The sequence below is a fragment of the Epinephelus moara genome, chromosome 12, assembly GCF_006386435.1.
Source record: "Epinephelus moara isolate mb chromosome 12, YSFRI_EMoa_1.0, whole genome shotgun sequence".
NCBI lineage: Eukaryota > Metazoa > Chordata > Actinopteri > Perciformes > Serranidae > Epinephelus > Epinephelus moara.
In genome coordinates this window covers 7,085,211-7,098,437 of record NC_065517.1, presented here as the reverse complement: position 1 = coordinate 7,098,437, position 13,227 = coordinate 7,085,211, and the positions used below count along the sequence as shown (strand labels likewise).

At 40.9% G+C, this 13,227-nt stretch overlaps 1 protein-coding gene across 13 annotated transcripts in view; it reads right to left on the bottom strand.

Moving 5' to 3' along the window:
- Positions 1 to 172: 172 nt before the first annotated feature.
- cenpe (centromere protein E) overlaps positions 173 to 13,227 on the bottom strand; it is a 31,759-nt gene continuing 18,704 nt past the window's right edge. For 2 of the 13 annotated variants that reach the window (XM_050058446.1, XM_050058459.1), the window contains 21 exons: positions 12,932 to 13,165; positions 12,699 to 12,782; positions 12,359 to 12,475; positions 12,024 to 12,257; positions 11,100 to 11,183; positions 10,776 to 10,892; positions 10,453 to 10,674; positions 10,252 to 10,347; positions 9,241 to 9,321; positions 8,557 to 8,682; positions 8,271 to 8,456; positions 7,970 to 8,179; positions 7,471 to 7,683; positions 6,890 to 7,093; positions 5,503 to 5,679; positions 5,297 to 5,397; positions 4,835 to 4,932; positions 3,278 to 3,413; positions 2,789 to 3,177; positions 2,666 to 2,704; positions 173 to 381 (listed from right to left, as the gene is read on the bottom strand). In XM_050058446.1, the coding sequence (XP_049914403.1) occupies positions 305 to 381; positions 2,666 to 2,704; positions 2,789 to 3,177; positions 3,278 to 3,413; positions 4,835 to 4,932; positions 5,297 to 5,397; positions 5,503 to 5,679; positions 6,890 to 7,093; positions 7,471 to 7,683; positions 7,970 to 8,179; positions 8,271 to 8,456; positions 8,557 to 8,682; positions 9,241 to 9,321; positions 10,252 to 10,347; positions 10,453 to 10,674; positions 10,776 to 10,892; positions 11,100 to 11,183; positions 12,024 to 12,257; positions 12,359 to 12,475; positions 12,699 to 12,782; positions 12,932 to 13,165 (3,225 nt within the window). In that variant the 3' untranslated portion in view covers positions 173 to 304. The remainder of the gene's footprint in view (positions 382 to 2,665; positions 2,705 to 2,788; positions 3,178 to 3,277; positions 3,414 to 4,834; positions 4,933 to 5,296; positions 5,398 to 5,502; positions 5,680 to 6,889; positions 7,094 to 7,470; positions 7,684 to 7,969; positions 8,180 to 8,270; positions 8,457 to 8,556; positions 8,683 to 9,240; positions 9,322 to 10,251; positions 10,348 to 10,452; positions 10,675 to 10,775; positions 10,893 to 11,099; positions 11,184 to 12,023; positions 12,258 to 12,358; positions 12,476 to 12,698; positions 12,783 to 12,931; positions 13,166 to 13,227) is intronic. The other 11 variants (XM_050058448.1, XM_050058456.1, XM_050058450.1 and 8 more) reach the window with 9 other exon arrangements.

The window sequence follows — 13,227 nt, the reverse complement described above, 5'->3', positions numbered from 1 at the left end:
TACTGTCCTGTATATGTGCCAAAATCAACATAATATCCTGCAGCGAATCATTTGGTCACCAAAACAGAGCCATGCATCTGTAATTCAGTGCAACAGAAACTTAATGACTGACTTGTGTGCACACATTTTATAGAAACTAAGTCACTGGACTGAGAGTAAAAGAGACAACAGATTCCTTTACTTAATTAAAAGATGTTTTATTATTAGAACTACAGAATGACGGAATAAAAACAAAACAGAAAAGTCAGAAACATTGAAAAGACAAAAGACATTTAAATATATTGCACATGGATTTTTTTTTTTTTTACTGGGTTTTACACATTTCCTCTTGCTTTGGAGACTGAGGCCACCAATCCTTTCTGCCTGCACCTGCAGCTGCATCTGCAACACAAGAGACTTTTATTACTACACAGAAATCTCAGGTACTATAATAAAATCCACCTCACTGCTCTCTGAGACGTCCATAAAGGGATTAAACCCACACTGTTGCACATGTAAAATTAGTTATCCATGATTGTTCTAATTAAACAGGTGTCTGTATTCATTGTGTCTTTTATCTGATTGGTATATCTGTTGTTTGCATCAGTAAATAAGTCAAACAATATTGATTTCAAGCCAGTTCATTAAATATACATTATTATGCTATCACAGCACAAAGTACTACACTTCCTGTCTAACCTGTACCATATTCATTTTCCCTTTTTAAACATGACAACTATGAATTGTGGGTTTTTCCACTTGAAAAAAGTGCAGGATTGCAGGCTGATAGAAAGTTTGCAAACAGGACTGAATAAGCAGTCATTTAAAGTAGGACATCCTGAAAGTTCCCTGTGTAGGACACATCTCGAAGACTGAGGGCAGACTATGAATTTAATCACCAGCATCATACTCCATACTCTTTAATGATACTTAAGTTGCCATGGTCGACATTTTGCAATCAAGATCCTCTCATAGTGACTGAAATTTGGTTGACATTTCAGAAGCCAAGTATTTCTATGTACTGCCAAAATAATGTTCAAATTTAAAACCAGGTACAGTAGCTATTGTAATATGGAAGCTCATTTTCACCAGGAAAAAAGTATAGATGGATTTTGACAAATAGAGCTGGACTGGACGATATTGGCCTATCACAGATATACTGGTATTGGCTTCTGTGTTGTCCAATATGGACGGATATCATAAAGTTTATTTTGAACAGAACATAATGCAGGAAAGATGCTTGGAGTAATTCATAATTATTAAGTTCCCAATTAAGTTTACGATTTCAGTGCACTGATGTCATTTTTAACAATGACATTTATTGCTGAACTGTAAAATTTCCTGCCTCCAGACCATATCTTAACCCTTAAGCTAAGTCAAAATAATAAAAGATTACGAGATTAATAAAAATTATTTGATTTAATAAATCATGATTAATAGACTGTATCTTAGAAGTTTGATCGGATCCTGGTGGCTGGCTGCAGCATAGGCCATATACCCCGCCCTCATCATTTAGTGGATAGGGCATTGGCCAAACTAAATAGTTTACACGTCAAATCATTTTCCCAAAAAAAAAAAAAAAAAAAAAAAAAGGTTTCTGTCTTCGTAGGTCGTTTGTAAAATGCTGATTTATGTTCAAGAGTTTGTTTTGCTAGCAAGTTTGGTTCTAACTTGTCATTTGATGCTATAAAAAGGTGGTCTGGAGTCATGATTGACAGCTGTGTGCCGACTGGTGTGCGTGCAATCCATAATGCTGCTCGCAATTGGTCGAATGGGTGTATGGTCAGGAACCCGATACAGCAGAAATGACACAAATGATGTCACCAGTGCAAATGGCAGCGGTTGTATGCGGAATATTCTGGCTTCATTTCTGTACAGTGGGAGGAAGTGGAAATATGTCCATCTTTATAAACAGTCTACGGTAAAGAACCATTATGAGGAGAGGAGTTTTTTGCAGGACTCCAATGTCTTTTGACGTAGAACAGCAACATTCAGTCGTAAGGTATGAGGAACAAAATCCAATATCTACAAAATGTCATAATGTTAATGCCCACACAACGTGAAATTTGAATGTCATTAGATATCTGAAATATCGTCAACCCGATTTTCACTCCAACCAAAATTCAACCTCTGTCCAACGTCTTTCTGACATCATTTTGAAGTTTTCTGCAAACTGAAATGGGAATAAAATGATTTAATCGTGCAGCTCTTCTAGACTTTAGACATGTTATCAGACTGAATGGATCAAATTCTGAAAGTGATATGAGTCAGTTTGCAGGGGCTGTGATGCTAGAAAAAATCCATCCACTGATTTACAGACGTCTCTTTTACAATGCAAGTCTATGGGGAAAAAACATGGCATCATGAGATGAATATAGAAATTGTAATTCCACATGTGGCTTCAAAGCCTGGTGCTGTTCCTGAGGGACCAGGTCCTACTGGAAACTGAGTGTATTATCTCAAACTTTTCAATCACCTTGTATTCATGTATTCTAATGTTTTTGACTGGGAGACAAAATTCTGGCTTGTTTACTTTAAAAAAAAAAAAAAAAAAAAAAATTGAAGGTGTGCATCAGTCTTGATTCAGGTTTTAAGGTTCAGTGTGACCCTGGTGAAGTCCCAACACCTCATGCTTCTGTTAGTAAACCCTCCGTGCCCAAACACACAGTGACATTACAGCAGTTACCCATGTCTGCGTCTGGTTCATCAGGAACGTCGAAAACCTCTGGCAAAACAAACAGCGAATGTCTGTATGATGTTAAAACTATGTGACAAACAGTGCAGGGAGTATACTTAAAATGTAGCTTACCTGGAATGGTTCCCAGGCTGGAGTTATCAAAGAACTGCTTAGGACAGGTTCTGGACAGCACCTCGGAGCTTCCGCCCACATCAAAGAATCTGCTTTTGGGGGAGTCAAGCACAGAGACCCTTGGGGAGTCCAGGACCTTCCTGGGAGAGTCAAGGACCTTCCTGGGAGAGTCAAGGACCTTCCTGGGAGAGTCAAGGACCTTCCTGGGAGTAACCAGAAACTTCTTGGGTGAGCTGAGGAAGTTGGAGGGGTCTGAGGTCAAGGGAAGGCCTCTTTTGGTGGGAGTGCAGGGTGATGGAGGCCTGTCCACCTCAGCCTTGCTCTTCACCTTCAGCTTGAAGGCTCTGCTCTTCCACTTGTTGATCTCTACCTGCTGACTGGACACCAAGCTGATGGTGACAGAGGGACAGGTATTAGAAAAGGACTAAGGGATGCTATGAATCACATGAACTGGCCGAGCAGTTCCACAATATAACTGGTTAATCTCACCTTTCAAGCTCAGTTATTTTCAGTTGAAGCTGTTTGATTTCCTCCTCCAGTTTAGTCTTCTCCAGTACAACGCTGGATTTGATCACCAGACCTCGGGGGTTGGTCAGTCTGGCATGAAGGTCCTCACCTTGCAAGACTGAATTCAACATGATGTCATTAGTGTCAAACTGCATTAAATCAGTTTTCCCCTTTAAATTGGTAACAAATACACATTACAGCCAAGGCAAAAGACATAAAAAATAGCAGCTTGACACCTGGCACATGTTCTTGAACTAGTATCAGCTTACAGGCTGTTGTGTCTAGTCCAGTCAAGTAGGAAAGAGCACCTTTTGTATTTTTTTTTTTGGCATTTTTGTCTTTAATGGACAGTTTAACAGTGAAGGATATACTGGAAACAGGGAGAGAGAGGTATATGACTCGCAACAAATGTCCCCAATTGGAATCAAATCGCGATGTAGCAGTTGTGTGGCATGTGCTGTAGTTTTACACAGCTAGACCTATTTGACGCTGTGCCAATGATGGAGAAAGATCTGGCTGAACCCACAGTCATTCTGCACAAAAGGAAAAAAACCTCTCGGAGTTGTTTGTATTTCTTTAAACCAATTACAATCGTACAGGGGCCGTGCTAAGCCCAGGATGCAGAAAAGGTGCTCTTGCAAAATGTGTCGCTGTAGGATTTCTATTCAAGAGTTCATAGTGGCTCTGTGGGCAAAGCTAATATATACTCCCAAGAACAAAAAACATGATCTCATCTAGTTTGCACTATAAAACCAATCAAAATATTGCAAAACCACATATGTTTTTATCCCCTTTCTTTTAAGCCCTTGTTACACTGCCTGTCGCCTCTAACCCAGCAGTGGTGGCAGTAACATCACCGAATGGACGTCTGTATAAAAGGGACAGTCAGCTGGATGGGATCATGGGTGGGACATATTGACAAGGTGTTATGGTTTGACCCACCGCAGGAGATGTAAAACGTAGCTGATAGCAGTTAGCAGCTAACTCAAAGACGGACAACAGCAGCCGAAAATGTTCACAAATTGGAAAATAATGAGGTCCAGGAGTTCCTTACCATCGGAGCAAAGAGTGAAATCAGCTGCCATTAATCAGGGGCGGTAAATAATTGTTATTTCCATTTTTTGCCACTGTTATAGTTTATAAAGCGCTGCCGATGTATATGTTATATGTTACACTAGACACTGTTGTGTTACATGTCACGGCACTTTTGTTCAATGATGCTTGCATGCAGTCTAAAAAAAAACACTCTAGTGTAAAAATGCAAAGACGAAATAAAGAAGGGACTTTGTAGCAGCCCTATAGTGCAATCTCTGTGTAAAACAGGCTTTAGTAATCAGCAGCAGATTGAGAAATGGCACAGATTTATTTTGTTTTCATGAATAATTACACTAAAGGACTCAGTTTAAAGTCCATTGTCTCAGATATTTGTGAGATTTAGAGTTTTGAAAATCAAACTCAGTGTTACCCCCTGACGCTGACAGTTGAAGGAAAGTATAACGACATTTTCATAAGATAAAAGAAAACAACAACTACACTTACATGACTCCTCTCCCTCCTGCTGGGATTTCCTCAAGGTCTCCTTCAGCTTCCTCAGTGATTCTTCCTTTTGATTCATCAGTGTGGTCATCTGTTGGATCCTGAGAAGGAAAAACCTCTGGTCAGAACAGTCACTCATGGAATGAATAGAATCAACCCCCTTTATATTTTCTCCTAACTGGGAAAAGGAGGACAGCTGACAAGGTCAGATTATGACCTTTAAGTATCAGAAACATAGAATAGAATAGAACTTTAATTGCCACACAACCATTACTGATCAACCATTTCTAACATGACAAGGAAGCCTCTTTCACCATCTGCCAACACATTTTGAAAAAGAACTAAAGAAATGGAACCAAAGAAATCCTGACATTACAACAACCCACTAAGAACAGTCAATAAATGAGACAAAAAACAGGAGAAGAAACAAAGCAAAGGGTAAGAAAGCAACCAAAGGGATCTTACTCTTTTTTGTGGTTATCAGATGCTGAACTCAGCTCCACCTCCATTTTGAACAGTTTAGTGCGGAGTTTTTCCAGCTCAACAGCACTGGGTGATGCATTTTTCTAAAGCAGAAAGACAAATATTTACAAAACCAAAACATAAACTGCTTTAACAAAAGACTATAAAGTTTGTAACAATGGGCCTGAAAATGCAATCATAAGACAAACCTCAGACTCTCGCAGTTTGCTCCTAAGGGCTTGGATTGCATTGTCTTTATCCTCAACTTGTGCGCGGGTGTCCTGCAGCTCTGTCTGCAGCAGCTGGGTAGCCTGTTTGTGGTTGGACACCCTGTTGTTGGCTTTGATCTGAGCTTCCTCCAGCTGCTTATTATGTACACGCAGAGCCTGGGAAACAGAAACATGTCAGTCACCACCTGCATATAGACAAGTTTCCCATTCGTGCCATGTTGAGATGAGAGGTTGGATGCAACTGCTACGCATAGAGACGTGTGGAAGAGAAGAAATCAACTGACCCATACAAGCTATATATTTTTGTCCCATGAGGAGACCCAAACCCTGAGCACAGTGGTTCCTACTGCAGATATAAATATTTATAAACAGTGAAAACAAAAAAACAAACATTTTTTAAAGGCTCAGTGATTTCCTAAAAACAGCTTGTCAACCTAGTTTTTCAGGGTTTCTCCAACTTAAAAACATGGCCAAAAACATATTTTGTGAGGTCACAGTGATCTTGACCTTTGACCACCAAATTCTAATTAGTTCACTCTCTACTCTTCTTGAGATATTGCGTTCACAAGAATGAGAGGGACACAAGGTCACAGTGACCTTGACTTTGACCACCAACATCATCGCTGAGTCCAAGTGGACGTTTGTGCCGTTGAGCGTTATTTTACAATACAAAGTCAGAAAGTTGATAAAAGCCATGTATTAGAATTTAGACTTTTGAAAGACATTTCAATACCAATCAGGGCCTTATTTTTAGATGAATTCAATGCATTCTAAGACTTTTTAAGGAGCCACGGGAAACCCACTGTAATCAAACATGACTTAAAAAGAAGGAAATAGTGCACCTGTTGGGGACTATTTTGGTGATGGATTAATCCACATTTGGTGCTCTAGTGAGTCTTTGGGTGCAGCGTGTGTGTGTGTGTTTGAGTCAAGAAAAAAAAAAAAAAAAAAAAAAAAAGGAATGTGTTCATGGTGATGAGGGAGCCTGTCACCCAGTGCAACAGTGTGGCTCACTTATATGTTGTAACAGTGAAGCTGTATGGGACAGAGGTAGAAGATATCTAAGGTTTGACACGTGCACACACACTTTGTGTCTGCAGATTTATTGACCAAAAAATAAATAAATCTTTGAATATTAGCTACTTATTATTTGCAACCAAGTGAGTTTAAACTGTCTTGGCCCATAACAAACTGTACGAGAAAGCACTTATTTAAGTGACTTAATAAGATGATTCAAAGGTGTCTCATCTCAAATGATTCTAATCTGCTAAGAGCTTTGGATTTTAATAATATAGTGGATAAACTAGTGAGTAAAAAGTATTTAAGCAAATATAAATCAGACATTAAACAGATATGTTAGACATACCTCAACTTGTTCTTCTGTTTGCTGGAGCTGAAGCACAAGGTGCTGGTTGTCCTTGAGTAGGGAGAGCTCAGTTTTCAGAGGAGCTCCCTCCAGTGCCTGCAGCAGAGTGGAACTCTTACTTCTCTCCTCTCTGAGTTGTAAATCAGCCTGAGCCTCAAGCAGCTTCAGCTCTTCAAACAGACCATTCTGTTCATCGATGATGCCCTGCAGGAGTCAGGTGCATAATATGACATTATTAAGATGAGCAAGTGAAATGCCACAACAAGCAAATAAACCTAGCAACTCACTTGCCCCATTAGGCAAGTGTTAAAAAACAATTTAACACATCTTTTTTTTTCCGGAGCTGATGACAGAAGTAGCTAAGGAGTGAGCCATCTCACTACATTTTCATCTTTGTTGAGTTGCACATGAAAGAAAGCCCTTGAAAGAAAATAGCGCAGAGTAAAGACAATTATGATGAAGATTTAAGAACCAGTGTGGAGGAATTAGGGAGTTATATTACTATAAAATGAGTATAATAGTCATAATAACATTCTCATTAGTGAACAGTAGCCTGAAACCAAGTGAATGTTAAACCCTACCTGCAGAATCATCTTCCGGTTGTGTGCCACTGCAGATCTGTGGTCCAGCTCACTGCTCAGTATGCTGTCCAGCCCGCTGAGGCTAAATGGCTGCTTGTTAAGCAAGGTCTGCAGCTGCTCCTTGAATCTCTCCCTGTGTCTGATCTCAGCGGACAGCTCACTGGGATAAGAAGCCATGTTGGCACACAGCGTACTCGAAATGCTGGCCATTTTCTACAAAACCAAAAGAGTCATCAGAAGGTTTTAATGCAGAAATGTTAGAGAATGAAAACATATAGAGGAACAGGACACAATCACATGTTATCCAGAAGTCACAGATTAGAAAAACCACAACGTTGGTGAGATATGTGTCACTGAATTCTCCTACAGTGTATTTTTTTTTTTATATATATATATATATTTTTATACTTGAATCTACTCTGGATAAATTCACTTGCTGAATGACCCAACTGTAAAGCCCCATTTTAACTTGTTTGCTTACACAGCCCCACAATCTTACCTGCAGGTAGAGCTGCCTCTTGTTCAGCAGCTCCGTCAGTCTGTGGTGCCAAAGTGTGTGAAAATCTTCGTCTCTGACAGAGTAGCAGGGTGCCTGTGCTCTGCACAGCAGCACATCTTGCAGACGCCTCTCTTCAAAAACAGCCAGATCTTTCTTCACCAACTCCTCAAACAGATTCCTGTAGCCCTGTGCTCGCACCTGGAGGTGCTCCTGGGGAAGCAGAGAGCAGAGGTTTCCAGGTTATCACCTGATCAACAGTTAGACCCTTGAAATTTAAAATGGAAAAATTACTGGTATTTACCATAATGTTTCCCAGACTCTGAGTTGTCTGCAGCTGCAACTGACACACAGTGCTGTAGGCATTCATGGTGGGTTTTGGTAGAGAGGCCAGATAAGGGTGCTTCAGGGAACACTGCACCTTGTCCAATGCTGTGGAGTTATACTTGGAACAAGTGTCTATAAGGTGCTGGAATTTTCTGAAGGACTCCTGCAATGATGAGTTGAGTGGTATCAGTTATATTAACCTCTTATGCTAGAATGTCTTTGCTTTTTAGCTGCTGATTAATCAAAATAACAGGAGACATTACCTGAAGCTGCCCTGTAGAGTCCTGCAGTCGTGATGATGCTGTCTCCTTGACTCTACTGGTGCTCTGCTCCAAACTGCTCAGCTGCTCTTTAAGGGCGGAGATGCTTGTCTTCGCTTCACTGAGCAACTGAAAGGACAGGAGACAAAATAAAACCTCTCAAACATAATATCCATTTTATGTAGATGATACAATCTTGTATGCATATGGCTTGTTTTCATCTCAAACTATATCTAGATTACAATCTGCCTTGTCAGACACCTCTGCAGAACCTCAAACCTGTTCTGAATGCTGTTCTCTGCTGTTCATCAGAGCAGATCCCAGGACTTGTTAACTCTTTTTCTTTCTTCCCTTGGGAAGCCTGCCTTCCAGTGCTTTATACCATATAAATGAAATTATTACCTAAAACTTGAAAGTCTCTTCCCATTGGATGAATTTAAAATAAACTGTGGACCTTTTTAGAGATGTGTGTGACCGGCTCTGATGCTGTTTGTATGTGCTTGTGTGTTTTGTTGTACATTTTATCTTTGTTCTATTTCTCTGCTGTACTCAGGTTTCTCAGGTGACAAGAGATCTTGATAATTTCAACAAATGAAATCAAATTAAATGAAGATGATAAAAAATGAAACAAACAAAAACAAAACAAAAAACTAACAACTAATGACTCAAGTAGAACTGGTTACAAACCTGCTGTGAGGTTTCAGCTTCAGCTTCAGCATGACTGTGTCTCTCCCTGTATGTTTGAAGCTGCTCCTCGAGCTGCTGCACCTGAGAACAACAACAGGGGCAGTAACACGTCATTAAAAACAGGCATCACAGCTAACGGAAACAGATACATGGGGACACTTGCTGAAACTAAGGGCCCTGACACACCAACCGGACACTCTTTGGTGAGTGTTTGTCGCCATAGTTTTTGCAGTGTGCCCTGCACTGTTAGCACTTGTCGACTTTGTTCCTGCTGATTCAGCATGTTAAATCTACCTCAGAGCCAGCAGAGCCAAGAGGGCTCAAGAACTCAAGAGGGCATGAGATCGAAATAGCTTGTTATATTTGGTAAGATTACATAAATATTGAGTGACTTGTATGCTCCTAATTTCTCGGTTGAGTTTGGAGATGTTTCTACATCAAATACATGTATATATCTGACCACATCTTTGGTGGGTAATGCCCTTGTATAGCTCAGCAAGCTACTGCACTGTGCCACACTTCCATTGCCATATTTCGATCACACACTTAAGCGTGTCATCTTTGTTTACAGACTATAAAAGGAGATATAATTCCCTCACTGCACAGGAAATTACAAATACAGGCGCGGCAACTTCCTGGAGTCTTGTGGTCATCCTGAGGTTGCCAGGCAATCAGGGGAGACTCCAGGAGGTATCTGCACCCAGCCAAGAAATAGTCTTGCAGCTAATAGATATAACAGAGAGATATAACATGCTAATTAGTGAGTTTTAGAGGTGCTGGTAGGCAGATGGTTTCCAGTCCAGGAGCCAGTCTACTTGTTACCACCTGTTTTCAGTCTTTATGCTAAGCTAAGCTAAGCTAAGTGGCTGCTAGCTGTAGTTTTATATTTACACAGATGTAACAGTGGCATCAATCCTCACCAATTCCTCTTGGGAAGAACGTGAACAAATTGATTCTCCAAAACATTAAATGATACCTTGAAAACTATGACAGTAAATAATTTGAACCTACTCTTCGTTGCAGCTTGGTCTCTTGTTCTCCTCTCTCTGGCTGCTGCTGTGAGTTCAAATTTTCCTGCTCGCTCAGCCTCTCCTGGATGCCTGAAATCTGCAGTTGGAAGAGAACATAAATTAACTGACATCATACAAGTGTCTTTGAAGCTGTCGGTTTGTCCAAGTTAATGTTCTTAAGTTGCAAATGACAAAAATGTACCATCTCCATCCTGTCCTCCAGCTCTGCTCTGAGCTGCTGCTTCTCCTGTCTCAGTCCCTCCAGTGCCTCCTGCAGCTGATCTCTCTCCTCACTGAGAGACGTCACTCTGCACAGCAGCTTCTCCATCTCCTCTGTGGAGGTCTGACAGCTGGCTTCCTTCTCAGAGAGTAGACTGTCTCGCTCTGCCTCAATGCTCTCCAGTTTCTCTGTCAGAGTCCTCATCTGTGAGGAAAGGAACAATTAGAAGGGCCACTGCTCTGAAAACAAGCTTCATAAAAGCAAATCCTTGCCATTTATAAGAGAGTGAGGTATTGAACACCAACCTGTTGATCCAAGGAGCTTTCCTTCTCCTGACACAGTTTTTCCAGATCAGAGTTCATCTGCTTCTGTTCACACAACTCCTCTTGGACTGACTTCAGAAGTTCTTGAGTTGTAGAAGCCTAAAAACAAAATCTTAAGTTTAGTCAATCAAATATGCATATGTGTCAACAGGAGCACAAAAATAGAAAAATGAGAACCTTAGAAATGAATTAAAAACTACTTAAATATCCAACAATGAAAGGCACAAAAAATTATCCGTACAGAACTGCGCCCAGCCATATGATTTTAGCTGAGTCAGACTCCGTTATGAAGACCAGTTGTCTCACCATATTCATGTTCTGCTGTAGATCATATTCCACCTGCCTCTTCTGCTCAGTCACAGCCTGGAGAGACATGTTCAGCTGTGCTATCTGTTGAACGACATGTGACTAAGATTTGTATGAAGCAGGACATTTTACAGTAAAAAAATAAACTTGTCAGTGATCTCTGGCAGATGAGTGCTGTAATGGAGACAGTTTCTACATGACCTCACACATATCTCCGTACATTTTCAAGTTAAAAGTAAAAAGAAAATTGCAGACGCCAAACGCCAGATACCAACATATCTTTGCTAAAAACTAGAGATTAAGGATGCACTGATTTATTTTCTTCCTAATACAACTGTAATACTCTACCGCTGCCCCCCCCCCCCCCCCCCCCCCCNGATACCAACATATCTTTGCTAAAAACTAGAGATTAAGGATGCACTGATTTATTTTCTTCCTAATACAACTGTAATACTCTACCGCTGCCCCCCCCCCCCACCCCCCAAGCAGGCATGGTCAAAATCATCAGTCAAGAAGCCCCCAAATTTTACTTGCATTTTTTGAGCTGCATTTCTGCCTTTAATTTTTTTTTAAAGCTGTGTCATTGTACTGTATCAGAGCTACGTTAGATGACAGTATGGTGGGCTAAAAACTTTACAAATTGAGGTTTTTTTTTTTTTTTTTAAAGATATTTTTTTTTGGGCATTTTTTGCCTTTAATGGACAGGACAGTTAAGTGTGAAAGGGGGAGAGAGAGAGGATGACATGCAGCAAAGGGCCACAGGCTGGACTTGAACCCGGGCCGCTGCGGCAACAGCCTTGTACATGGGGCGCCTGCTCTACCACTAAGCCACCGACGCCCCTACAAATTGAGTTTTGTCTCAACATTACCTTACTACAAAACTAACTGTGATGGAAACAGAGGACAGTGCAACTTGTGACAAACCTCAGTCTGCATGGTCTCCATCCTGTCCTCCAGCTCTGCTTTGAGCTGCTGCTTCTCCTGTCTCAGTCCCTCCAGTATCTCCTGCAGCTGATCTCTCTCCTCAGTGAGAGACGTCACTCTGCACAGCAGCTTCTCCATCTCCTCTGTGGAGGTCTGACAACTGGATTCCTTCTCAGAGAGCAGACTGTCTCTCTCTGCCTCAATGCTCTTCAGTGTTTCAGTAAGAGTCCTCATCTGTGATGAAGGGAGCAGTTAGAAGAATAATCTTGCTAACAAGAAGCTTCATAAAAGTAAATCATTGCTATTTATAAGAGAGTGAGGTATTAAACACCAACCTGTTGATCTAAGGAGCTTTCCTTCTCCTGACACAGTTTTTCCAGATCAGAGTTCATCTGCTTCTGTTCACACAGCTCCTCTTGGACTGACTTCAGAAGTTCTTGAGTTGTGGAAGCCTTAAAACAAAATCTTAAGTTTAGACAATCAAATATGCATATGTGTCAACAGGAGCACAAAAATAAGGAGATGAGAACCTTAGAAATGAATTAAAAACTACTTCAATACCTAATACTGAAAAGACACAAAAAAATTATTTGCAAAACCCATAGAGTACAAAACTGCGCCCAGCCATATGATTTTAGCTGAGTCAGACTCTGTTATGAAGACCAGTTGTCTCACCATATTCATGTTCTGCTGTAGATCATTTTCCACCTGCCTCTTCTGCTCAGTCACAGTCTGGAGAGACATGTTCAGCTGTGCTATCTGTTGAAGCAGATATTGGCTGGTTATTTATCTACGTTAAATGACAGAATGGTGGGCTAAAAACTTTACCAAGTGAGTTTTGTCTCAACATTACCTTACTACAAAACTAAGTGTGCTGGAAACAGAGGACTGCACAACTTGTCACAAACCTCAGTCTGCATGGTCTCCATCCTGTCCTCCAGCTCTGTTCTGAGCTGCTGCTTCTCCTGTCTCAGTCCCTCCAGTGTCTCCTGCAGCTGATCTCTCTCCTCAGTGAGAGACGTCACTCTGCACAGCAGCTTCTCCATCTCCTCTGTGGAGGTCTGACAGCTGGGTTCCTTCTCAGAGAGCAGACTGTCTCTCTCTGCCTCAATGCTCTTCAGTTTCTCTGTCAGAGTCCTCACCTGTGAGGAAGGAAACAGTAAGAAGGGTCATTCAAGTGTCTCTTTAAGTCTAGTTGCAGTTT